The sequence below is a fragment of the Prosopis cineraria genome, unplaced genomic scaffold (genome assembly GCF_029017545.1).
Source record: "Prosopis cineraria cultivar Desert tree isolate PC_DT_omini unplaced genomic scaffold, ASM2901754v1 PC2, whole genome shotgun sequence".
NCBI classification, from domain to species: Eukaryota; Viridiplantae; Streptophyta; class Magnoliopsida; order Fabales; family Fabaceae; genus Prosopis; species Prosopis cineraria.
Window position 1 is genome coordinate 18668885 of NW_026555333.1, and position 26726 is coordinate 18695610.

The window sequence follows — 26726 nt, forward strand, 5'->3', positions numbered from 1 at the left end:
TTAAATACAAATGTTATCTAAAAATCATTTTAAATTATGAAAAAATTAATTCATGTATTTTTTAATTTTTTATTTATACTTTATTTTTTAGTTATATAAACATATTTGTTTAGTAACATTTTCTAAAATTTCTATACATAAATTGGCTAAAATAAAATTTTAAACATGCAGTTAAAAAATTTAATGTAGTAGGATTTAATATGATAAATTACTTAAAATAATTTATAATTTTTTAATTTTATTAATTTAACACAAAATTTAAAATTTTTATTTAAATTTCAACGTAACTATTTAAATTTTAAAATTGGGAGAAAGATTAGATAATTAAATTGTAAGGGTAAATTTTTTTAAAATTTTTTTAACATAATTACAAATAAAAATAAAATATTTTATAATCTTTAATTGGATATTCATAACGATATTAACAATTGGATTAAGGTGTAGATTTTAAAAATAAATGATAGGTAATTGTAATTTAAGAAAAATAGAAAGGAAGTCATTAGTTTACTCAAGAAGAAATTAATTAATCTGCAGGGTGATGCATTTGGTCCGGCTTTGAGGGGGGAAGGATAATTTGAGAATTTTGTTGGATCAAAATTTCAATTATTTTGTGATAGTGAGAAAAATGAGAGAAAGGAAAAATAAGAGGTTTTCCCAGTCCACACACATATGCTGAACAGGATGTAGTGAGAATCAGAATAGGAGAAGAAAAAGAAATTTTGTACATCCTTTCTTTTCTGCATCTCATTCTTACCTTTTTATTAAAAAATTTTATGGCTGATATTTATTTAGAAAGAATGATAGTTAGATCTCTAATTTTTTTTAAAAAAGTTTAAAATATCAAATAATTTTAAATTCAGAAATTTCAATTGCAAGCAAGTACTTAAATATCAAATGTAACTCTTAAATTATAACAGAAATTTTTTATTTTTTAACTATTTAAATTAATATTTATAATTCATTTAGTAAAAAATATTCGTCGGGTATTTAGCTATCATTAATTCAACTTTTTTGCACTAACTGTCATTCTCCCATTTATTTATTTTCAAGATATTTACTCTTCAAATTTTAAGAGTTTTGATCTATTTATTTATCACTAAAGTATATTTTTAGATTTTTAACCTTGTATAAAATTTTAACTTAATTCTTTAATTTTATAAAATATCTTTTTCAATTTTCTAACTCTAACACTATTATTTCAAATGATTTTTTGTACAAATTATTGTTATTTTAAAAATTAAATTTAATATATTAACGTTTAAAAATATTTTGTCAGTATTTAATAGTTAAAAATAGAAGTTATTTATTGATGAAACTAATACTATAATTGAAAAGATAGTTTATAAAATAAAACACACATTAGGTACACTTTAATGTTATGAATTTAGGGATAACTAAATTTTTAGTCTCTCATATTTTCTTAAATTATTAATTTAATTTCTTAAATTTAATTTTTGTTGATATGATCCCTAAAATTTACATATGTTATTTATTTAGTCCTTATTATATAAAGATGAGATAATACCATTAAAATATCCTAACATGCATAGTAAAATATTGATAATAAATATGTAGACTAAAGAAAATAAATGTAACTATTTAGTCAAGAAAAAAAATACACTAAAGTATTTTTTAAAATATTGGCAAAAAACAGTGTAAGAGATTAGGTTAATTAAAATTAAACTTATTTGAAATTTAATTATTTAATTTGTTCTTATTTAACTATGTTTATATATCAAATCATCAATATACTTTACATATTAGATTAATTTTAAAAAAAATTATACCTAAGTCCTACAAAAAAGAATTTATTATCAAGAGGTTTTATGAAATTTATAAAATACTCTAAAATTTTAAATTCTACGCATTTACAATTTGACAAAGAGTATTTGTAATTGGACAATGGGCATTTACAACTTGGTATTGCAAGTTGTTATTTTTTCTTTACAAATTATAAATGCCCATCGCCCAATTGCAAATACTCTTTATAAGTTGTAAATGCCTGTTGTTCAATTACAAATATCCTTTACCAAATTATACATGCACATGATTTAAAATTTAATAGTATTTTGTGAATTTGACGGGATTTCTTGATAATAAATTCTCTTTTATGAGATCTAGATGTAATTTTTCTATTAATTTATTAATTTATATTTAAAAATTTAAAAGACTAACAATGATAATATAAGAAAATGTAAAGAATCAAAACAAAAAGTGAGCAAGGATTGAAAATTTTATTATCCCATTCAATCATTTATTTTTATAATAATTTTATATAATATGAAATTTCAACCATTAATTTTTTTTAACTCAACCATTAAATTTTAAATCAAGGGTAAGAATTAGACGAGGAAAATAAAAAGAAAGAAAACACTATATTTCGAATCACCCTTTTGCCTATATATATGCAAAGCAAGATCTAGTGAGTCAGTGAGAGAGAGAGAGAGAGATGGGAAAGGTGAGGGCAAGTAGCATATTGTGGGTGGTGTGCGTGGTGAGCGTAGTGGGAATAGCATGGGGACAGAGCGCCACCAATGTGAAGGCGACGTATAACCTATACCATCCAGAGCAACACGGCTGGGATCTCATGGCCGTCGGTGCATTTTGTGCCACCTGGGACGCCAACAAGTCCCTCCCTTGGCGCCGCAAATACGGCTGGACCGCCTTCTGTGGCCCCGTCGGCCCCCAGGGTCAGGCCGCCTGCGGCCGCTGCCTCCGAGTCACCAACATCCGCACCGGTGCCCAACAGACCGTCAGGATTGTGGATCGCTGCAGCAACGGTGGGTTGGACTTGGATGTCGGAGTCTTCCGGCAGCTTGACACCGACGGCAACGGCAACGCTCAGGGTCACCTCTCCGTCAACTATAACTTCGTCAACTGTGGTAAGTGATCTATCCGTGACCCAACCCGACCACGTACTCCTCTGTAATAAAAGCACAGGATATAGATTAGTGCTACTGATCTAGTTGTAAGAGAGTGCCAAGAATTCGCTCAATCAATGCATTGCATTGTACTATTCATAAACTTACGGGACTCATCTAAGTCAGAACATGTTCTAGTTTAAATAGTATTTATGGAGATATTTATGAATTATCTATTGATAAAGTTCTCTCATGTTAATCGCACGATTAGAGCCCTACAATCTTGTGGTAATGATGGATCAAATCCTTGCCCATTTGACCTTTGTTTTGTTCCTTTTCTTTTTCTTCCTAGCCTTCTTCGTTTGCAGGGAAAAAAAAAATAAGAAAAAAAATTAAAATGAAAAACTTTTAAAAATAATAATATAATTTATTCTCTTTTATTTCTTATTTAATTTTGTCTTTTTTACTGCTTCCCCGCCCTCATTACATAATGCGGTGATAACTTCATTAATCATTACCTTGGCGAGCGCCTGTTAGCTAGTAAATTCGTCTTTAAGTTATAGTCACATGAGTATTTAGAATTTTAAATTTATTTTTGGTATAATATTTTGCTTTAATTTTTAAAAACAATACAATTTAGCTACTATCTTAAGAAAAATTAATTTCAACTGTTGGTAAACTAAAAAAATTACAGAAAACAGTTCAAAAATTATAGAAATGGTCCAGACTAAATTTTATATTTTATTATTTAAGAGATTATAAGTAAAAAAATAAAATATTTTAGAATTATTAAAAAAATTTCAAAAGGTGTTAACAATTAGATTGATATGTATGCTTTGAAAATAGGAGAAATGTCCCTCTAATTTTAGTAAAATAGAAGGGAAGTCATAATATTTTTAATATTTAGATATTCGCAAAATTATTATAGATGAGATTTTCATATTTATTTTGAATGCTTTTAATTTAGCATCCATAAAATACTGATCTGAAAATGCTCATTCATTGAATCAGCGACCATGTGGTGTGATTTTACTGTCCATAATGGTGATCTATTTAATTAGAGTTGTTGAGTTACAGCTCTGAATTCTGAGTTGTAGCAACGTTTAAATTTTTGGTAGGTGACATGCCTTCCAAAGATGTGCTCAGTTGCCAACCAAATTAATTTGACCAAAAAAACTTGAAATATTGGAGCTCAAGCAATTCAAAAGAGGAAATCATATTATTTGAAGGTAAAAAAAAAAATGAAAGCATGTTATTTGGGACCAATTTTTTTCTTGAATGAAATTTTTTTGGCCAAGACCTCTAGGAATGTCAAGTAAAAAAAAAAAATTCCATACTTGCCCAAATGTTTGTATGTATACAAATGTTATTCTCGACCAAAACTGAGAATATTATATCCATTTGGGCCAAAGCTTTGTTGTTGCGTTCACCTGTTATTCCAGTGCTTGGTCAAGAGTTTACCATGAAATGGTTCTATCATTATTGATTTTGCTGAAAAAAAGGGCCAAGCCCAAAACTGCTTTATTTTTTTTATTTTATATTTTTTTACATGATCATCTGCTCATTTTAGTTATGTAACTTGATGATTCTATTATTTTTATAGTATTTGTAGCATGGAGTTCATTTGAGGTTATTGTGTACTTAACTTTAAGTTATGGTTATTGTAATTATGTTCTTTCACTTTAAATTACATTTGCTATGACTTAATGATTGAATTTATATATTTTTATTGTTTTGATTTTGAACTTAACAAGTTATGTAATTTAACAAATAGTATTATTTGGATCTCTTTTTCATGCTTTTGTCTACTTTATTGGGATATCCTGATCTTGTCTCAGTCCAATTTGGGATGAGATGAAATGACTTTTAATATAGGACGTAAGATAAAAATTTAATTCTATTCATATTTTAGGATGAGACACGAGATAACAAAACTATCTTGATAGTTGGTTCCATCTTGTGAACATCAATATGCTTTCAAACCATGAATCTTGATGCCAATTTCTTGGTTAGATCAACCTTCACACTTATACAAGCGTAGCTTCTTCTCTCTATCTCTATCTCTATCTTTTCCCCCTCTCCACTCATAGGTTATCCATTCCCTCTTTGGCAAGTGTATTTAAGACCCATCTTTAATGTTTTGCAATAATTAATGTTTCCTAATTTTTGCGAATTATCTTCATTGTAACAATAAATAGGAAGAATACATAGGAATTCTTGCTCATAGAGCTAGTTTCCTCGACATGTTACTATAATTGTTTAGATTGTAAACTTGGATGTGCGGAATTTCCTTTAAGTTCAAATGATGCATTAAAAATATAGCAAGGGTGTGAAAACAAAAAATTCTAAAAAAAAAATTGATGATAAATTCAGCAAAACAAATCCTAAGCACAAGGCATAGACATAGAAATATGATAATACATTAAGGCATAACTATAGTTATGTCTCTATAATAGGATAGGATTGAAGAAATGCCATTTTGTAGCATTAGATAAAGCTCGACGATAATCACCCCAACATTAATCTTCAGAACTTTTACCATAGTCACAAGAAGTTGTGTTAATTACAAATCCATCAGTGAACATTGTGGCAGCCATTGCTCTATTGGCCCATCGCAATTCTCTTTGTGTCTATCAAAGCTATTCCCAAGTATGACAATTTTACTCAATAATTCAGGTTCCCAATTTACTTGCAAGAGATTGTCATATAACCCTACAGGACAACGTGGCGTGAAGAACATGGTTGGCTTTATATCTTCCCCATTACTGCTTTCATAAAACGATATAACAGAACAACCGAGAGCTTCTAAAGTTCGACATTCATTTGAAGGTTAAAAAAAAAAACAGGAAAAGGAAAGCATGTTATTTTGGACCAATTTTTTTCTTGAACAAATTCTTTTCGGCCAAGATGTCTTGAAAAATCCAGTAAAAAAAGTTCATACTGGCACAAATGTTTTTATTGATACATGTTCACTTGTTATTCCAGATTTTCAGTTTTTATTTTTTTAAATACAAGACTACAGTAAAAATATTATATAAAAGGACTAAAATCAGGTCATGTTAGAAGTCAAAATACTTCTACAATTATTGGAAGTGTCATTTAGTAAAGTAGTATCAAAATGGTCACTAGAGGCCTTATAAGTAAAGAGATCAGCACAATAATTTGTTTCTTTGTAAAAACGAGTTCCAGGATAACCTCTCAGTTTTTCATGATGAAATTTCTGATGCTTTTAATGATTATTGAGTGTGGATGAGTTTAAACTAAGTTGCCATTAATGAAGGATATGACCTCTATTGAATCAGAACAGTCCAGGAAGCCCCCCTCTCCAACAAAAATTGGTTCTACTATTAATGGGCAAAGTATTATGTCATATAATTGAGAAAATGGATTGAGCTGGCCCTTTGCGCGCTTGAGCCTTAAAAGGCTAATCCCTTTAAACCCACTTACCATTTAAGATCATTAAAAGCTAAGCTTGGCACACAACATAATAGGCTTAAGGTTGGTCTCGTGGGCTTCCAACCCTTTTATCTTTTTTTTTTATTTATATTTTTTTATCAAACTGATTGTATTTCATTTATTTCACAGCAATACAACCATGGCAAATGGAATAACAATCACAGACAACAAATTATAAATAGCAATAAACAAACTAATTAAACAACATCCAGATAAACTAGATGTTACAAACACGACACAAGTCAAAATAACCGTAAACAAGGAAGCCACACAATGGATGAATACTGAAGAAGAAGAAAACGACTGAGTAGCTCGAACTCATTGCTGAACATTGAGCTGAACACACACTCGAACTTGGTCGGCTTGAACTCGATTGAACACTGGGCTGAACAGTGAACACACACACTCGAACTCGTTACTGTCGGCTAAGGCACCAACTCGGTGAGGTCACATCAGCTTTGTGGCGAGTAAGGGCAGAGCACTGTCGAAGACGCTCACGCTAGGGACTGTGATTATGACAGACGCAGATGACAGTCTCAAATTTCCTCCTTCAAGTTTCAGTGCACTGTGACGGACGGCTGAAGGCTGAAGAAGTAGAAGACGTCGACGTCAAGGAGAGCAGGGGCAGAGTAGAGACACAGATTAAAGGGTCGAAGTTGCTGAACCAGTGAAACTGATGAACTCAAACAATCCAAGTGAAAGTCAAGTCGTGGCGAGGCAAGGCGTTAGGAGAGCAGGGGGACTTAGGTTTAATTTAAAGTTGTACCTTCTTTTTCTTTTTTTGCCCTTCCTTCTCAAGTCTCAACAAATTTAGGCTACATCTGCATGGACTCATTACTCATGGATCATTGCCTCATTGGTATGGAAATTGATGTTTAAAAAAAATATGTGCACCTAAACATGATAGCCTCAACCCTTCAGGCCAATTCCTTTAACTTAGGATTTCAATGAGCCAGCCTATTTACACCCACTTTATCATTTTAGAATCCTAATTGTATGCCTAACCCTCTATATATGTAGACTTAAACAAGTTAGCTTGACGAGCTCAACTTATTTTTTTGACTCTACATGAAATGGTTCTATTATTAATTATGGCTTATTTATTTTTATTGTCATATTATTAGGCCTCTACTTGTACAAAGTTTCAAAAACATGTAGGCCCAATTAGTTGTTCAAATATTTTTCATGTGAATTGAAAATGAGAATATGAATGGCTTTTGATTCAATGAAATTATTGGCTCAATTTTCAAGGAAGGGGTCGAAGCATTCCAACCCTTTGTGTGTGAGAGTGTGCCAAACATGTTAGAGGAGCATGTCCTCAAAAGAGTAAATTGCAATCAGACTATTGAATGAGTTTCTAATATTCTTTACCACAATTTGCTTGAAAAATCAAGTGACTAGCTAGAACAATAACAAGTGCATTGTGAACATGCATAAAGCCCGATAACATTACTTAGGGAAAAATGAGTACAATGAGATGCTCTGTGGACACGGAGAGGCATGTAACATTAGACAAAAGGATTACGGGCCAGCCCGTGTGGGCTGGTATTTTTGAGGATTGGGTTGGGCCAACCCACCAGATAAAACGGGCTGGAAAATCCAATCCAACCCATTTTCTAGCGGGCTAACCAACTCGTGGACTGGCTCGCAAAAAATTATCATAATTTTTTTAATAATTTAAAATTTATATAATATAAATATAAATATATTTATTTTATATTTTAAAGCAAATTAGTAATTAAAAACTTGTAAATAAATAAAATAAATATAGAATTCAATCAAGAAAATTCATTATTAGATTTTTATTATCAATTATCTTTTCACCTAAGTGTGCTATTTTTGTCATTGAGAAAAAAATTTAAATATAAACCCATATTATTTTTCTTTGTGAATTTATATTTATAATTTTAATCAATAGAACTTATGAGATTAATAAATAATATATATTCAAATTATTTCTATAAAAACTAATAAATTATCTTCACAAACTATAACAAAAATTTTATTTGCAAATTGTAAAAAGAATTTACACTATATTTCAAATGTAGAGAATATATTTAAAAGTAATAAATTATATGTTTAAGAAATATTATCATTATTGTAGGATTTATAAAAAATATAATGTACTTAAAAAATAAAAAATTATTTTGTTAAAAAGATGCTAGCCCGTGGGCCAGCCCGTTTAGCCCGTGGGCTAGCATGTTTTAACCCACTATTTTTGTGAGTTGGGCTAACCCAGTTTATTTAAAAAAATGAACCAATTTTTTTAACTCAACCCATCAAATTGTGCGGGTTAAACGGGCTAGCTTGCGAGCTCAACTCGTTTTTCTGACTCTAGAGGCATGTAAGATTGCAAAACTAGCTTTGACCATTGAGTTTGTATAAGACAAAATAAGTCAAGCTGGGTGAATTGGAGATGACGCAGGTTCAATAGTAGAATATTTATACTGGAAAAATCTAGTATAAATTTGATAGAATGTCAAGAGTCATTGAGTTACATGTTTGCCCATTTATAGTAAATGGCAACGATGCTCTCCTTTTTCAAATTCAAGCTTGGCATTAGTATGAGTGGATAATTGTTCGTGCCTTTAAATCCCTGAGAGAGCTCCATCGTGTGAAGCAATAGGCATGAGTACACTAAAAATCTTGGAGAGTAGATTAAGTGGACACAACTTCATCAAGCCTTTTCTCAAAACGTGTCGTCCTCATTATTCATGCAGGACTGGAGCACTAATGCGCCGAGTGTTTTTCTTTTCTAGTTTGGGCTTAGGGTGTCACCACAATTGGGCTTGGCACTCTAATTTTGGTTCAAACAAAAATATTTATATTTGATAATATACAAGAATACATAATAAAATGTTAAGCTATAACTTTACCATAACCATTAGTGGTAGGGTCAAGAAGAAAAAGCTTGATACTCTTTTAAAAAGATTATGTATTTAAATATTGTGGATGATAAAAATTGGGCTTGTTTGTTTTAACTTATTTTATGAAAAAAATCACTTATTTTTTGAAAAAAAAATTATTTTGTAAGTTTTTATGATGTTTGTTTAAAACTTTAAAAATAATTAAAATTTAAAAAAAAAATAGATAAGTAGCTTTTGAAATTAATTCAATGCAATAGATGAGAGAGAATATTTTAAAAAGGTGGGATATGTAAAAATATCATGAAACTTTAAAATAATATAATAACAAATTAGTTTTATAAAACGAAAATCAAGAAAGATGTCACAAAATTTAAAAATAATTAACTAATAATAAATTTTTTATTATTGCAACCAAATATAAAATAATGTCTGTTATTTATAAAATCTTTATAAAATAAATTTCTTTTTATAAAATTTCTAAACCATCTAAAAATTATTTATTTTTTAATCTTAAATAAAAGGGCTCATTATATTATTAATTAATACTTAAATTCATGAATAGAATAATTGGATGCTCTCTTCTTACTTTAAAGACAAACTTAACTAACATGGTTATTAAGAAATCACAGTTATATTCTTAAAATTGTTTTAAAAAATATATACTTTCTCTATTAAAAAATGTAAAGTACTTTTTGAGAGATTAAATATTAAAAAATGTAAAATATTTTTAATATTTTAATAAGTAATTAATATTTTTTTTCAAAAGTGTCTCTAATAAATATATTACTTTATATTTATTTTAAAGTAAAACATCCTATTAAATAGGATTAAATATGAAAAGATAGTGTTAACTTGAACAAACTTAACTGTTTTATTAGGGTAAGATTTAATTAAAAATATTTTATATTTTTAAATGGAGGGAGTAACTTTCTAATTGTCATTCTTTGCAATTAATAATAACCATAACAGATTATTGTCTGGGAATTTAAAGTATCATAAATAAATAAATAAATAAGAGGTAAAATTTAAAAAAAGAATTTTATTACTTTAACTTTGCCCTATATGAAGAATAAAGAACTTTTAAAGATTTCCTTACATCAATAACAAGAAAAAAATAACAAATAATCGTATAAAAAATAAAATAATACTACTTGAGAGCTTTTATTGCATTAAAAAAACATGCAAGATTAATGTGTGAGAGGTTGTAATCTCATTTCCACACAAGCATGAGACATTATATGTGCCACACCCATTGTCCAACTCATAATAATACACATCCATCCCTTCTTCACCATCCAATTTTGAGATGATGAGCAAACCTTTTTTATATCAAGCCTAATTGGCAAGAACTTTAACGGCTAGTCTTTAAAATGAATTATCTATATAAGTTTCAAAAAATGTGCAACATTTCATAGAGCCAAAGTTATTCAAAAACCATGGCTTCTAGCTTCTTTTGTGCCACTTGCTGGTTCATGATGCTAAGAAGAGGACCAAGATGTGATGACTACAATAGAAGTTTTGATCTTTTTGATATCTGGTTCTCTGTGACAATACTGCTCAAATCTTATAGTTCTAAACTTTTTCTTCATTTGGATTCTGGCACCCTCCTTTTCATTTAGATTAGATTAGTTTTCTAATTTTTTTAAGACATAGTAAGTATTTTTCTTATAAAGGGTGACACAATTTACAAATCTTTAGAAATATTTCATACAAATTTACAAGCCAACTTTTAAAATTTACAAATCTTTCAAAAATTTATAACTAAACTATTGTGTTAAATATTAAATATCAATGTATTAATATTTTAATAAGACATTATTAAAAATATACTTTTAATCATGGTTTTGTTGCCGATCTAATATTCACCTGACAAAAGATTAGAGTTATTGATTAAAATAGTATTTTAATTGGTCCTTTGCATAGTAAAAATACATGGCACAAGCGAACCAATTCTATTCTATTAGATTATTAACTTTATTACTGATACTTTTTTAAGGCACTCTAAAAGGAAATTGGAAGCATATAAATCTTTAGAGATGAATTTCTTGTATTTATATACAAACAATTCTGTTTAAAATACTACAAGTGGTGTTCTAAATAGTTCACAAGTAATTCTTTAAATCAATAACAATTGGTATTATAATTTTTTTTACCTTTATCTTCCAATTTTCTTAATCTAATTTTATGCAATTTCATAGAAATTTGAATTTAGAATTAATTTGAATTTAATAATATAAATATACACTTCATATAAATTTTATGCTTTTCAAAATTTATCATGGCCACACCTTTATAAAATATCATTTACTTAATAAATTTATATATAATATAAATATTCTTACAATGATAGATGATATTTTCGTATTTATTTTGAATATTTTAATTTAACATCTTAAATGTCATTAATGTAAATTGAATTATATATCTTAAAAATACTAATATTAAAATGTTCATTCATATTTTGAGTTTGTATATTCATTCATCTGTTTCATTTGTATTCCAGTTAAATGACATTTTAAACTTTAAAAGGGCTATTTGAATCATAAATTTATTTTTGGCATATTTTAAGGCTTAAATAATTGCACATGTATCAATTTTAATCTTACAATCATATAATGAACATTTTGCTAGCAAAGAACTCTCGGATTAGGGGTAGAGCCAATAATTTTTATTGGGGGCTAAGATGATAAAATATATGTGATAATTAAAAAAATTTATATATATAATGACATAATATAAATATTTCAACATATATATATTTATATTTAATTTTACAAATACATAACAAAAAATAAAGGGATAATGATAATAAAATCTCTATGAAATATAGAAATGATAATTTAATATCTCAAAATATCATAATTCCATTAAAGTCTTTAGGAGCTTTTCTATCATTAGTTAATTTATGTAAATGATCAAATTGCCTTTGTTGAAAATAAAAAAATTCACAAGCTTTGTTTAAATAATCACAATTTTTTTTATATTCGCAATAATGCAACAATAAATCATAACTTCACATGTTAAATTTCTTATTTGCTATCACATTGTTGTGAATATAAGAAGAAAAGTTGTGATTATTTAATCAAAACTTGTGAATCGTTTTATTTTCAATAAGGGCAATTTGATCATTTATATAAATTCATTAGTGACAGAAAAGTTTCTAAAAATTTCAGTGAAATTATGACATTTCAAGAAATTAAATTGTCATTTATATATTTCAAAGGAATTTTATTGTCATTTTTCCAAAAATATATACTCCCTCCATTAAAAAATATAAGACATTTTTAATCGAATCTCATCTCAATAAAGTAGTCACTTGTCTTTAAATTAATCATATCTTTTCATATTTATCCCTAGGGTGTTTTACCTTAAAATAAATATAAAATAATTTATTCAACATGAGCATTTTTTTAAAAAGTAATGATTATACTTAAAAGATCAAAAATATCTTATATCTTTTTAATATCTAACCTCTCAAAAAATACTTTATATTTTTTTAACAAATAGAGAGAGAGTGTGTGTTGTATATATATTAAGTTTTGCTCATCAATATAAAAATCATTAGTTATTATATCTACAACAAATTTAACAATTTTATTCTCAATATAAATTATCATCAAACTAGTGAAAATTTTATCATCCTATCAACAATGATTTACATATTGGAATCTAAAATTTTATAGCCCTTGTGAGTCCCCTGCCTCCACCCTTGCCCCGGATCCCTGGCTCTCCATCATCCTGTAGTTATATAATGTGAGAGAATCTGTGAGAGAATCTAAAAACAAAGTATTAGGGTTGAAAACAGCGATGGAACAGGGGAAGAATTCTAGAATGGGACAGGGGAAGCCAGAAGACGAGAGAGGGATCGTAATGAAGAAGCTATCGGTGAGATCAAAACTTGGGGAAGAAGTAGTTCTTATGCTCTCGACCTTCGAACGATTACCTTTTTTTCACCTTCTTGCTTCACTGTAAAGTGTAAACTGATTGATCCAACTCAATTTCGCGATTCTTTTCTTTTTTTTTTCGGCCCTGCAGCTACGCATGTTGACACTGGTGTAAGAAGAGGAGGATTCTGGAGATGTTGAGCCAGACAAGAGAAATGGGTACGGAGCAGAGTACAAGAGGAATGGGTTCTTGATTGAGAAAATAATCTGGAGTTTTGTGTCAAAATAAAATCAGAGAGTAAATAAAGCAATAGCATCTGCAAAGAGGCTTGCATCTTCGACTGTAAACATATTAAATAATAGGAAGCATCGAAGATGATGTAGGTGCCTGGGAGAAGGATCATACATGGAGAAGGAAGGAGTTAAAGGAGAAGACTAGAGAAGAAGACTACGAGGACACTAAACCCATTTGACTGAAATGTTGGCTTGCACACTTGGCATGCCACCTTATATTTTCTGTTGTTTTTGTTTTTGTTTTTTTGGTTTTGGGCCCTTCAAATGTTCTCTCGAGGGGCTTGAAGTGTGTGTAATGGTTTTGTAGTTTAATAATATGTACTTATTCCAAAAAAAAAAAAAAATTTCATTCATGTTTTGAACTTCTCAATCAGCAACATGTGGTGTGATTTTTGTTGCCAGTCACTTGTTTAATCCAAGTTCTCAAATTCAGGTCTTAAGTAAATTCTTTTCCTTCTCGATGAAGGCATTTCCTAAAGTCAAACTTCGCAGGAAATATATGAATGTGTTACCTGTCAAGATACGTGTGATGATTATTTGATGAGATGAAGTGATTATTTTCTTCAACGGTAAATGCTATTTACTTTTTGTAGGTTACCAGAACGTAATTAATTTCATCAAAGAAAAAATAACATTTGATTATAGTTTTGAGTTAATTCTTAAATTTTGATTCATTATAACTCTGCCTTTAAAGTTTGGATTCGGTTGTAACTCAATTTTTAAATTTTAATTCTTACAACTCAGTCTTTATATTTTTAATCATTTAAATATTGGTTCATATATTTTAAAAAATAAAATTATGTTAAAATTTATTATTAATATTTTAAATTACTAAACTTTTTTAATCCTTATAAATATTACAAATATTAAAAGTTTAAAATATTTTTAATTTTTATAATTTTGTTTTTTAAAATATGTGGATTAATATTTAAATGGTTAAAACTATAGGGATTAAATTGTAAAAAATAAATTTTAAAAATTAAATTATAATTGAGTTAAAACTATAAAAATTGAGTTATAATGAGTCAAAATTTAAAAATTAAATTATAATTAAGTTAAAATTATATGAATCAAATGATTAATTTTTTTTCATTAAATAGATTTCTTTTATGAACAGGACATACATAAAGCCTTTTTAGAGACATTTTCATTTAAATAGAGCCCTTTAGAGGCCATTAATACAAATATTAAACACGTTAATCATATTGTATTTAACATAATTTATTGATGTCTCATTATTTTCTCTTGACATTTTCAAAGATAGAGTGACTAAACTCTAAAGTCACACTTAAACATGAGATACTCCTTATAGAACAGGGAAGGAATGATTTTTTTATTTTATTTATGAGTTATGTCATTAAATTTTTATTATAAATTTTTTATTTTACCTTTTATTAAATGTTGAAGAAAAAAAATATGTTATTATAATGTATATATTTAATAATAGTAAATTTGAGAACTTATTAAAATTTAATATAGAGTTAATGAGTTTTTAATTTTTTTATATTAATAAAATATGTTAAAAGTGATTTATAAATAGGATTATAGGAGTAAAATAGAGAGATAAAAAATAATAAAAAAATTAATTAACAATTTACATCAAAATACGTTAAAAATTATATAAGAATTAACAACAGTACTTTATTGTGCTATTACTATTTCCCTTCTGTTTGATCTCCTTCGAAAAGTCGGAGCTCCTTCTCCGTCAGTTCGAACCAGCTGCTCCTCCTTCTCCTTGCTTGCCGTATAAGGTCTGTCGCCTTCTCTGTCATTCGCTTCTGCAACTTCGTCTCCTTCGATCTTGTCCGCCGCCGCGCTCATCCAACTTCGCCATCGTCCTCGTGGATTGCTCGTCCTTGAGACTTTCCGGCTTCCGCTGTTCCTCTCTTGCTGAGGGAAAGCCAACAATTTTTTTCCGGGTAAACCGTGTTTTGCTTTTTTAAACTCTGTTTTGGGAACCTTCAACGCAGAACTAACCAGAGCCCACAAAAAAAAGTCAATCCGTGGTTTGATTTCTCACTCGCCAGTCGCCACCAAACCGTGTCTACATTTCTATCTAAAGCGTTGCTCATCTCCTCTGCCACTCAATCTCCCTTGGTGTAGCTTCAACTCGCCGGAGAGTCCTTCACATAATAGAGACTCTTGAATTTTAATGGCAATTGGGATAATCATTTTGTCGCTGTTCACTGCTGTCTTAGCCTTAATTCTGCGATTCACTTTGCTTGTAATCAATGGTAGAAGGAATAGAAGTAAAGCCGTTGGCTTCTTCCACCCTTATACTAATGACGGCGGCGGTGGAGAAAGGGTGCTCTGGTGTGCCGTCAAAGCCTTGCAAGAAGAAAGTCCTGATCTAGATTGCATCATCTACACCGGAGATCACGATGCCACGCCTCAGAGCTTGATTGGTCGTGCCCTTGATTGCTTTGGGGTCAAGCTTCTCTTTCCTCCAAAGGTTAGTTTTCCATGTCTTTGGGTCGTTTTGTTGCGTTCTCTAATTCACTTGGGGAACATCCGCTCATGCATTTTAAATTTCCTCCATGCTTTATTTGCTTTACACGGTAGAATAGTGGGAAGAAGATTTATGCTTTTCATTGTGCGGTAATAAGAGGAAGTAATTCAGGTTTAGGGAGACTCTGAATTTTGTCTATTAAGTCATGTACTACTTCCAGTTAAAACATTCGTTGTCTTTGGCCTTTTAGATCAAAGAAGGATTTCGTTTGAAGTAATTGAAGTCATCATTCTATGAAATTTACCCCTGTGACAAGATACATATGATTATATGATGACGTGAAGAGATTAATTTTTTTTTTCCAATGGTAACGTCTATTTGCTTTTGGTTTGCATGGTACCAGAGCCTAATTAGTTTCGTTAAATAGTCCCCTTTATCTTTTTATCCTCATTTCTTAGGTGGTGTATTTGAACAAGAGGAAGTGGATTGAAGAAACCACTTACCCGCGATTTACAATGATTGGCCAAAGTCTGGGTTCCATTTATCTCGCTTGGGAAGCTTTGTGCAATTTTACGCCATCATATTATTTTGACACAAGTGGATATGCTTTTACATATCCACTTGCTCGGATGTTTGGGTGCAAAGTTATCTGCTATACACATTACCCTACTATCAGTACAGACATGCTATCTCGTGTTCGCCATCGCAACTTGATGTATAACAATGATGTCTTAATTACAAAAAGGTTTGACAATGAGTTTGTTTATACTTTCCATTTATTTTCTTTATTTTTGTTTTAAAAATTTAATTGTTTCTTCTTTGGTAGTTGCACTAGTCTCTTCTAAACCTGGAAAATGACGTTAATTATCCTGCTTTTGATAAATTAGAATACACATAGCCACCGACAAAATGGAAGAAGAGTTAGATGAGTGTTGGAAGAGAAGGTCTACAAAAGCAGCTGCATTTAATGCTCCTGCTCTGCATTAATTTTTTTATAGAATTTAATCATATCATCTATTTGTCTAACCTGAAACTTTTATACGTGGAAGTACACCTCCAGTGCTGATTCTTTTGCTTTTGCTTTTCTCTTCATCACATGCAGGCAACTAAACAAATATATGAACTAAATCCTTGGGTATTATCGTTGTCTAGAATTTAGCAACTTCATGGTTTCCCTTAATGATTTGGATTTGCTGAAGCTGTTGCGTTATCATCTTTGAACTAATATAGTTTGTTGGAAATAATGTTTCATAAAATTAGAAAATTTCATGTTATCAAAATTTCACCTTTTTGGAACCTGACAGTATTTTTCTTGCAGTATTTGGCTTTCTTGGTGCAAATTGTTCTATTATACACTGTTCAGCTGGATGTATGGGTTTGTGGGGTCTTTCTCACATCTAGCTATGGTCAACTCCACATGGACCGAATCCCATATTGAAAAGCTTTGGGGAATTTCAAACCGCATTAAAAGAGTATATCCTCCTTGTGATACTTCAGGACTTCAGGTTTGTGATTTAGCTATGTCTTGTCTTCTAAAAACACTGTTAGTCTATAGCCATATTTCTTGTCTTGCTATGTGTCAAATTGGACAACTAACTTGGATTGCATTTTGCAATATGTTGGCCTAATGTTCCTTTCTCCTTTGTTGTCTCCTTGAGGAATGTTTTAACAATTTGTTAAGAGCTCCTTGCATTTTTCTCTCAAGCTTGAGTTCAATCTTAGCAATTATTAATTCTCTTGCTTATGGTAACATAAGCTCAAACACTTATTTCTAAGATAGTATGAGACATCACTCATTGTTTCTAAGCAATTTGGGCAGGTGCTTCCTTTGGAGAGACCAGTTGAAAATCCAGTAATAATATCTGTTGCACAATTTCGACCAGAGAAGGTGGGCATATACATGATAACCTTGTGAGTGGGAAGCAAAACTGATTTTGGTGGCTCATTGGGCCTTTATTGGTTATAGAAAGTTTACATATTTCCTTTTTTTTTTTTTAAGGCTCACGGTCTCCAACTTGAAGCTTTTTCAGCCGCCACTCAAAAACTAGATTGTAGCATGCCAAAACCTAAGCTCCATTTTGTTGGTAGCTGTAGAAATAACTCAGATGAGGAACGACTTCAAATGTTAAAAGAGAAAGCAATTGAACTAAATGTGGATAAGCAAGTGGAGTTTTACAAGAATCTAACATACAGGTTAGGACACATGGTTTTATTTCCTGATATTTGTTGTTGTTATTATTCTAAAATGAAAAAATTTCGCTTGAAATGGTAAAATACTGTTGCTGTGGAATGCATGTCTTTTACTGGTCAATGCATGATGCATCTGGTCGAACAATGTTTCTATTTTCTTTTATAGGTTGGAATTAACATTATACTTAATTGATGTTTTTTTGTCTTGTTTATCTAGCTCATTAGAAAGCAGAATTACTGAATGCATTGTTCCCGTCATCTCTAATTATCACTTTAGTGGTGGGAGAAGATATACCATGCTATTTAACGTTAAAATTTATGTCTGTTGGAACTGATACCTATCACAAGGTAAGTGGTGTTAGATACCTCGTCAATTTGTCAAATTGATTTCACTTGGATAACCTTTTGTCAAAATTTGTTTCAGTGGAAAGTTAGGGTTTTTTCAATCAAGTTTTTTTTTTTTAAAAAACAAGTTACAAAAATTGTTGCAGGATAGCTTAACCCTTGATAAATTAATTCAAATGCTTTTAAATCCTGTCTCAAAATGATCCTTAGAGAACGTTAATTCTTTTTTCTTTATTTTCACAGCCATAATATTCTGTATCAATCTCTACTTATTGTCATTCTGGCTGTCTTTTTTTTCTTTTTTCTTTTTTAATACAAGAGGCAAGAACAAGCTTGAAATTAAAGAAGGTCCAAAGGATTAAGCCCAAGGGCCCATATGACACTGTAAAAGAGAGATGACCACACCTGGGGGACAAGTGAAAATGTGAGGAGAGTCTGGCATTTGTAGACCCAGTTTTGCCATCCAATCTGTGCAAGTGAGAGCTTCCCTACGTGCATGAGCAATTTCTAGTTCCTAGTGTTCCATTAGAAGATTTCTAATTTGCTGGATATCAACCCTTGCTGGATGATGTGTAGTGTCCTCACTCATTACTAGGGATGTAGCTTCCATTGAGTCAGAGAAAAGTTGACTCTTATGATGTCCCTGAAGTTTGCTTATTTGGAGAATTGGAGTCCAAACTTGATTGCAGAAATTTCTGCATCTGTGGTATTTAAGTAGGCTAACCCATGAGTAAATCGTGAAATGTAGTTGTGAGTCTCTAAGTGTACCCCCACATGAGGCCGTGTTGTTCTTACAAACAGCTCCATCAACATCCACTATGATTGTGCCTGGTGATGGTGGATTCCATTTTGCGTCTTCTCTAACTGATATCTGGTAGATGAGGTGTTTACTCTTTCTGCTAGCTTTGTCTTCAAGGAGTCTGTGCATGCGCCCAGTTTTGATTTGCTGAGGATTAGGCTGCATCCCTTTGAACACGCTCTTGCTCATTTCAAATTTAGCTTTGTCCAGATAAGCCAACAAGTGTAAGCCAAGATTTTCGTCCATGGCCAATTCTTCAAATTTGCCTTGCTTGCTTCCTTTCTTGCATTCCATCCAACTGAAACCTGCAAATTAGGACAGTAAATAAAAGATTGAAACTTGTTAGGGTGAGTAAAGCCACTCCACTCCTCTTGAGTAATGCTACAGTCTCTTAGAACATGTAAAAGTGTTTCCTCTCTATTGCACTCAAAAGGACAAGTTTTTTGGTTTTTGGCTTTTAGATATTTAGTGGGATTTCTTTCTGGCTGTCTTTTTGTCCCTAGTGCTTTAAACTGCAAACTGTATCACCTGGTGCTGATGTACCTCGTAGTTGTGGCAGCTTCTGCGACTGCATCAGGTCATACATTTTCTGTCTGCGATGGTCCCATTACTTTGTTTTTTGTTTTTGCCTTTGAAAATCACCACAAGTCCACAACTTCAATTTGAGTTTATTCTGTGATTTATTGATTCTTTAGAAGAGCCCGCTGATTCGTCTTCAATTTAAAAGTACTGTTGACTTTGAATACTATCCTCTATTTCAATTTTATTTTTCCTCATATACCAAGCGTAAACCTCAGCATTTTCAGATTGACGATACTAGTTTCTTGAAGACGTGTTTAATATTTTAAGTTTCAGCATGTAGTTAGGGTGTTAAATAGATTATTAGGTTTTGCTATCAGTTAGTTTCTGGGGTATTGACACTTTACAGTTCTACAGAATTACTTGTCTTTCCAAGTCTGCATTATTCTTACAAGATAAATCTAGATATTTTTAAAACTTATTCCTGTTTAGAAAAAGATTTAAAAGCGTTGCTGAAATGTGTGGAAAATGATTGGAAAAACTCCTTCCCCACCCCCCCTAAAATCTAGTGAAGTATGTGGAGAAAAGTTAAAGAATAAAAAAAAAAAAAAGTTACATGAAGCTCTACAGTAGCTGTATAATTCACAACTTAAGAATAGTGCAACTTGTTTTTGTTCTTATAGATTTTATATTGCTTCAACTCTATCGATTATAATATTCTTATCTCCTGCCCTTCGAACTCAATCATAAGCTATTCTAACCTTTTCTTGATACCCTGTATACTCTCGAGTCTCATTTATCATCAAATCTCTTGATTGTGGAAATTTTTATCATTAATCATTTGACTCACTTCGGTCATAAAATCTCTTAAGTTATGCAAACATGCAGAGAGTTGGTTGGACGTTTAGCAAGCGCTGTTGCCGGCATCCATTCCATGACAGATGAGCATTTTGGCATAAGTGTTGTAGAGTATATGGCTGCTGGTGCCATCCCAATTGGTAGGTTGATTCATGATTCCGCATCTGCATAACAAAGCTCTATTTATTTATTTATTTTTATCTAATGCTTTTACACACATTTATTTAATTTACAATATGTTTTTGCCCCTTGTTTCAGCTCATAATTCTGCTGGCCCAAAAATGGACATTGTATTAGACGAAGATGGACAAAAGACAGGATTTCTGGCCTGCACTGTTGACGAATATGCTGATGCTATTTTGGCAGTGATAAGAATGTCAGATATGGAGAGGCTTAAAATGGCTGCTGCTGCTAGGATGCGAGCAAGGAGGTTCTCTGAGCAGAGATTCTACCAAGATTTCAAAGTTGCAGTGCGCCCTATTCTCCATCATACTTCTAAATGATGATCTAACAACTGATCAACACTATTCTAACTTAAATTGAACATTTTTCTGTTTTGTTGTTCTCTGCAAATTTTTGCTCTTCTGCTAACCCACTTTTCAGATGATGTTGCACTTTGATTTCTATTTCCATCCCTAGTTGAAGCTATTTTCTTGTTTTTATTCGAAATGGTAAACGATTCTCTTTGTAGTGTGTGTTGGTATTTGGATTGTAACACCAAGGAGTGATTATATTTATTCATTGCCATGAACGAACTTGTTCTACAATTTCTCAAGCTACTGGCAAAAATAAGTGCGAAATAATACTGGTTTTAGTTAAATATTTCTAGGATCATGAGCGGGGATGTTATTCAATTTTCAGTAAATGTCGACTTGTTTCCCTTGTATTTTATTATTCGGAGTTTGAACAGTAACATGATATTACTAGCGCTCATGATATAAGAAGCTCTAGGTGGGATTGAATTTGCAAGAGGTCTTCTCACATCAAAGTAGGGCAAGATAAGAATCTCACTGGGACACCCAAGCCCTTCAAATTTATAACTACTTAGGCAACTACTTTAAGTTTTATAATGCCATGAACATTAATATCCAGTGGACATTTTTGATTTCCATGTCGAGGGGTAGGTATAGATTTGATTCTTTGAATTGAGCTGGTTCAAAAGCTTACATAAGTATTTGTTGTTTGGCAAGATGATGCATTTAAAATCCTCGTGTTTGCCTTGGCTGAAGCCGCAATTCTCTTGGGGATTAGAAAAGAACATGGTTAGTGTTCTCTCTCTCTCTGTTTTTTTTTTTGATAAGATTAATTATTAAACTTTCATGATTAATTATTTTGGTAGTTTATAGATCTGGGGACTTACTAGGTTAGAGCTTGTCTCCAGGTTTAAAGAACGCTCATAAATTGTTTACTGATAAGGTTTTCACATTAACAACGAGATTTGATTCCATGTCCTTATAAGTTATAAATTAAATTTTTATTGATTGGATCAATTTTTTTAAAAGGAAGTAGAATGATGGTGATGGCTTTCCAAGTCATTTTAAATTCATTTTTTTAGCTCTCAATTTGGAGGGTGAATGACAAAATGACTTGATATAAATAATATTATAAAGTTACAGCACCTTTCTCACCCCCTTTCACTCTTTCTTTTCTCACTCTAGAGTTGAAAAAAATATATGATTATAACAAATTTAAATCTATTCATTTTATCATAATTCTTAAATAATAATTAAATAAAATTATTTATTTCTCTTATAGTATTTCTAACAATGAAAAGTTTCATTCATTCCATTTTATGATATAGTCTCAATCGTGCCCCTAGCCCATTTTGTATTGAGAAACCATATGTATAATTTAGTCCATTTTGTACTAAGAAACCATACGTATAATTGAGCATATTGTTTTAGATATTTTCTTGAAAAATTTAAAAATCCATATTGTTATGTTCATATAATTTTTGATCTGTAAAATATTTTATAATAATCTTGAAAATGTATTTTAGTCTTGATTTTTGAGATTCATTATTTTTATTAAAAAAATTTAGTCTTTTATATATTTTTATGAAAAGTATAATTTTTGATAATAACAAATTAATTGTACAATAGATATTGAAATTGACTTTAAAATAAATCTAACAATTTGGGTATTCAAACCGACTTGGAATAAGGTTGAAAGTCCAAATTATTAAGATTGACCTTGATAATATAAAATGTGTTGCATGCTTGGAATTACGGTCTCCAATTTGATCCCTGTGTATGTGACCTTACACAAGAATATCTTCAATTGGGAAGGGGTTTTAAAGCTGCAATATAAAAACGAAGGATTGATTTGCAGCCTAATTTTTTTCTTTCAAAAAACCAAAAAAGAAGTCTCAACTTTGTGTTTTTTTTCCGCATGTAAGCAATGTTTGATGTTCCAATCAACTTCCAAATTTAAGACTTAGCCGTACCAGACACCACAAAAACATCAACAGAACCAAATTTAGGCTTTTCCAAATTAATTGCATTTCACGAGTTGATTCCAGCAGATTTATTCATTAGGCAAAATGGAAGAAGAGAACACAAACAAGAAACAAATCAAAAATTAAAACCCAATCATCATCATGTAACCTCACCCTAATTAATATTAATTCATGCATGAAAGCACTTACAAAAACTCATATAATCATGAATAATACCGTCTCCAGTTTCAGATTTCATATAATCTAGCTAGAGAATGGAGCAAAAACTAGTAGGATAAGGATCAAAACTACTTGATAAGATGAGGTTGCGTATGTTGGACATTGAAGACATGGACAATAATTAAGTGGCACCTTATTATTATTGTTATTGTTATTATTATGATCATGGCTATGATCTTCTTTCTTTTCTCTTTTCACTTCATTATTACAGGATAGGCTTTTAACAGTGAGTAAAAAACACTTTTAACAATAGTTCTGTAACTGCTGTTGTTTCAGAAGATGTTAAAAATATGTGATGGAGGGGGCTAAGACAAGAGAGAGGGGGGGACGGAGGGGGAGATAGATGGGGGAGGGCAGTAGAGATGGGGGCTAGGGCCGATGAGGGAGAGGAGGGAGGATGAAGAAGATGAGGGGGTGGAGAGGAGGAAAGGAGGAAGAAGATGAGGGGGGCAATTTTTTTTTTATTAATTTTCACTTTCGACAGTGGGTGCCACTCACTCGTTGTTGAAAGTTCAATAACAGATGAGTGGCACTATTGTTCAAAATTAAATTTTTAAAATTTTAATTTATTCACTTTCAACAGCGGGTGAGTGACACCCGCTGTTGAAAGTGAAAATTTTAATTTTTTTATTTATTATCTTTCAACAGCAGGTGACGTATTATTTATTATCTTTCAATGTCACCCGTTGTTGAAAGCTAATAATTTTATTTTATTTTAATTTTTTAAAATTTTTTGACATTGGGTTAAATTACACTAGGTATTAAAAGTTTTTTTTACAGCGGTTAAATTTTTAACTGATGTTGAAAATCTTATATTAGGATTAAATATTATAAAAATGTCATTGCTTTTACTTTCAACAGCAGGTGCCTTCTAACCAATGTTAACAGGTGCCTTCTAACCAATGTTAAAAGTCTCCTGTAAAAGATAAATTCTGCACTAGTGCTTGTTGCACATTCAATATGCTTGCATGACGAAACTTCTTCCTCATAAGCCTCACCAAGCAAATCAAGTTGACCCCGCCATCTTTGATCACTACCACTTGGTCTCTATCTTTGCCTTCTATTGACACCGAATTCACACTTGCACACACACACTCTATCACACATTCAAGCTTGATCACCACAATATTATATTGTGGATGTGTGTGCGTGAGTGGACTAAACTAAGCTCTGATAAGATGGCTTGCATGTATGTTCGTTACCTTTTACTGTGGCTGCAATTGTGAGGGCCTTGCTTCTGCATTTATTGCAATCCAATGTTACTTTGATCACTATTTCACTACTACATAAAAAGGTATAGAAAATGATTATTTTTAATAATATTAAACAGTTATGAACCATTGAATAAATAAGTACTGAATATTCTCGATGCATATATTTAATGGTTTTTAACCATTGAATATTCTCAAAATATTCAACGGGTTTTTGAAAAAACCGTTAAATATACATAAATATTAAATGGTTATTTAAATATAACTGCTGAATATTTTTCATATATTAAACAGTTATAACTAAAAAATCGTTTAGTATGTAAGAATATTCAACAGTTCCATTTTAAACCATTGAATATTATTGTGCTATACATTTGGTAACAATATTAAATGGTTTTTTGAAGTAATCGTTTAATATTGTGAGCAATTTTTTTTCCTACTCTTATTTAGCAGCCCTCCTACATTGAACATTTACAAAATACAATTCTAGAACCCAGAACAGAATTTCAACAACTAGCAATAATTATATACATGAAATTTACATTATGAATTCCTATACAAATTATATAAAATTTGATGTTGCTTATAACTTATACCAATTAATGGCCAAAATAAAGCTTCAAATCCTTAAAAGCTAGCAAAGTACACCTATATTTATGTCAACTTTAAATATATACTTATATGGTATATTTATTTACTATTACTAGTTGTTATAGCTAAATTATGCTTGAAAAATACTACATGTCAGCTCTTCAAGGACTTCTTCCATTTAAGCCTTAGTATATATGTCATTGTAAATGTCCTCATAGTATTGATCAATGCAAAAAAAAAAAAAAGTCATGTTAATTAATAAAAATAATATAATGATGATAATGTTAATAATATACATACATTGTCTGGAAGAGTTTTGGTAGGAGCATGTTGAATTATATCCTTCATAAACTTCATGACAGCATACCCACAATCCCTAACTTTGTCATGATGTTCTGGGCACTACAATTATGCAAAATATAAAAAAAATTAGTTAGTGACATGACATGACTTATAATTATGTTACTAACATAACTAGTGATATATAATTAAATACATATATCGTGATAATTGTCCATGATGTCACCGTATTAAAGCGACTACTACCCCTTATTAGTTGTTGGAATTGTTGATCAACCTCAGTATGGTACATGACAATGGCTCTAATATGCAATATAAAAGTTGATATAATAAATATTCACACAAAAAGAACTAGTTACATACATATAAGTGTAAAACTTAGTGAACTTATTTATTAATCATCTCTACTATATGTGGCTTATTATTGGGATCGCCACCCTTAATAGGGTCAAAGTACCATACTTTCCTTATAATTGGATTGATCACAAGTAACATCCAGTGCCCCCTATGAAAATGATTACAATTAGAAAATATCACAATTTAATTTTGAAAAAAAAATAAAGTATTATAAAGTGACTTACCCTTCACAATAAGGTGTTATGAATATTTTGTTCTTATCGGCGCCACATAACTCGAAGTACTTAGAAAGCCTTTAAGCTATTTCTAATCCTTGTTTAGGAGTCATTGTCTTGGCTATGAGGAGAGACTAGGTGGGGACTGATGAGTATCACCCTCTATGCTACATCACCTCTCCCAGCAAGCATGGTGGTATACAGGTTCCTTAAATGTCAGAATAAGTAGATTAATGAATGATTAAAGCGTGTGTGTGTGCGTGCGCACACACACATATAAAAGTAAACATTTAATTTAAGGTTTTGGAAACATACTTCATATATAAGTTACATAAGGTAGTGGTAGCCTATGCATGATTGAATAAGTCCATTAACACCTTATTGTTGACTTGATCAACAGACTCTGGATCTGCATACATCTCTGTAGGGAAGGGAAGAAATACTCTTTCTTGTGTCTCTGCATAAGTCCTGAGCAACTTCTAATGTTTGTTAGGAACAGCCCGTGCATGTTGAGATATTGACTGAGAGGCTTTAGGTAGAGGGAGAGCCTCTGGTGCTTTCTTGGGAAATGTAATGGACTTCTTGAATTTATTGACGAAGTTATTATCATTTCCCCTCTTTTGCTCACTCATTGGTGCTTTCAAAGGCTCTGATATTTTCTTGAACTTTAGTGCTTTCTTAGCCTCTGATACTTTCTTTCCCACATGCTTATCAATAGGCTAGTTTTTCCATATATAGATAGTTAGAGATTAACTATAAATACATGCAGGATGAAAGTTAACTTTCAATTATGAGTTTAACTATTATACCTTTGGAGATGGTGCTAAAACATGCATGAGATGAACTAGCCATG

At 30.9% G+C, this 26726-nt stretch overlaps 2 protein-coding genes across 2 annotated transcripts; both read left to right on the forward strand.

Moving 5' to 3' along the window:
- The first annotated feature begins 2414 nt into the window (after nt 1-2414).
- LOC129297685 (pathogenesis-related protein PR-4-like) lies at nt 2415-3125 on the forward strand. Its single transcript, XM_054936036.1, has one exon. It carries the CDS (start codon nt 2450-2452, stop codon nt 2888-2890), a length of 441 nt encoding a protein of 146 aa, XP_054792011.1. The 5' UTR covers nt 2415-2449; the 3' UTR covers nt 2891-3125.
- Nucleotides 3126-15036: 11911 nt separating this feature from the next.
- Nucleotides 15037-21289, forward strand: LOC129303535 (GDP-Man:Man(3)GlcNAc(2)-PP-Dol alpha-1,2-mannosyltransferase). The gene is made up of 7 exons (XM_054942910.1): nt 15037-15814; nt 16270-16556; nt 17130-17316; nt 17631-17699; nt 17811-18004; nt 20553-20662; nt 20781-21289. Exons 1-7 carry the CDS (start codon nt 15515-15517, stop codon nt 21023-21025), a joined length of 1392 nt encoding a protein of 463 aa, XP_054798885.1. The 5' UTR covers nt 15037-15514; the 3' UTR covers nt 21026-21289.
- The last annotated feature ends 5437 nt before the right edge of the window (nt 21290-26726 follow it).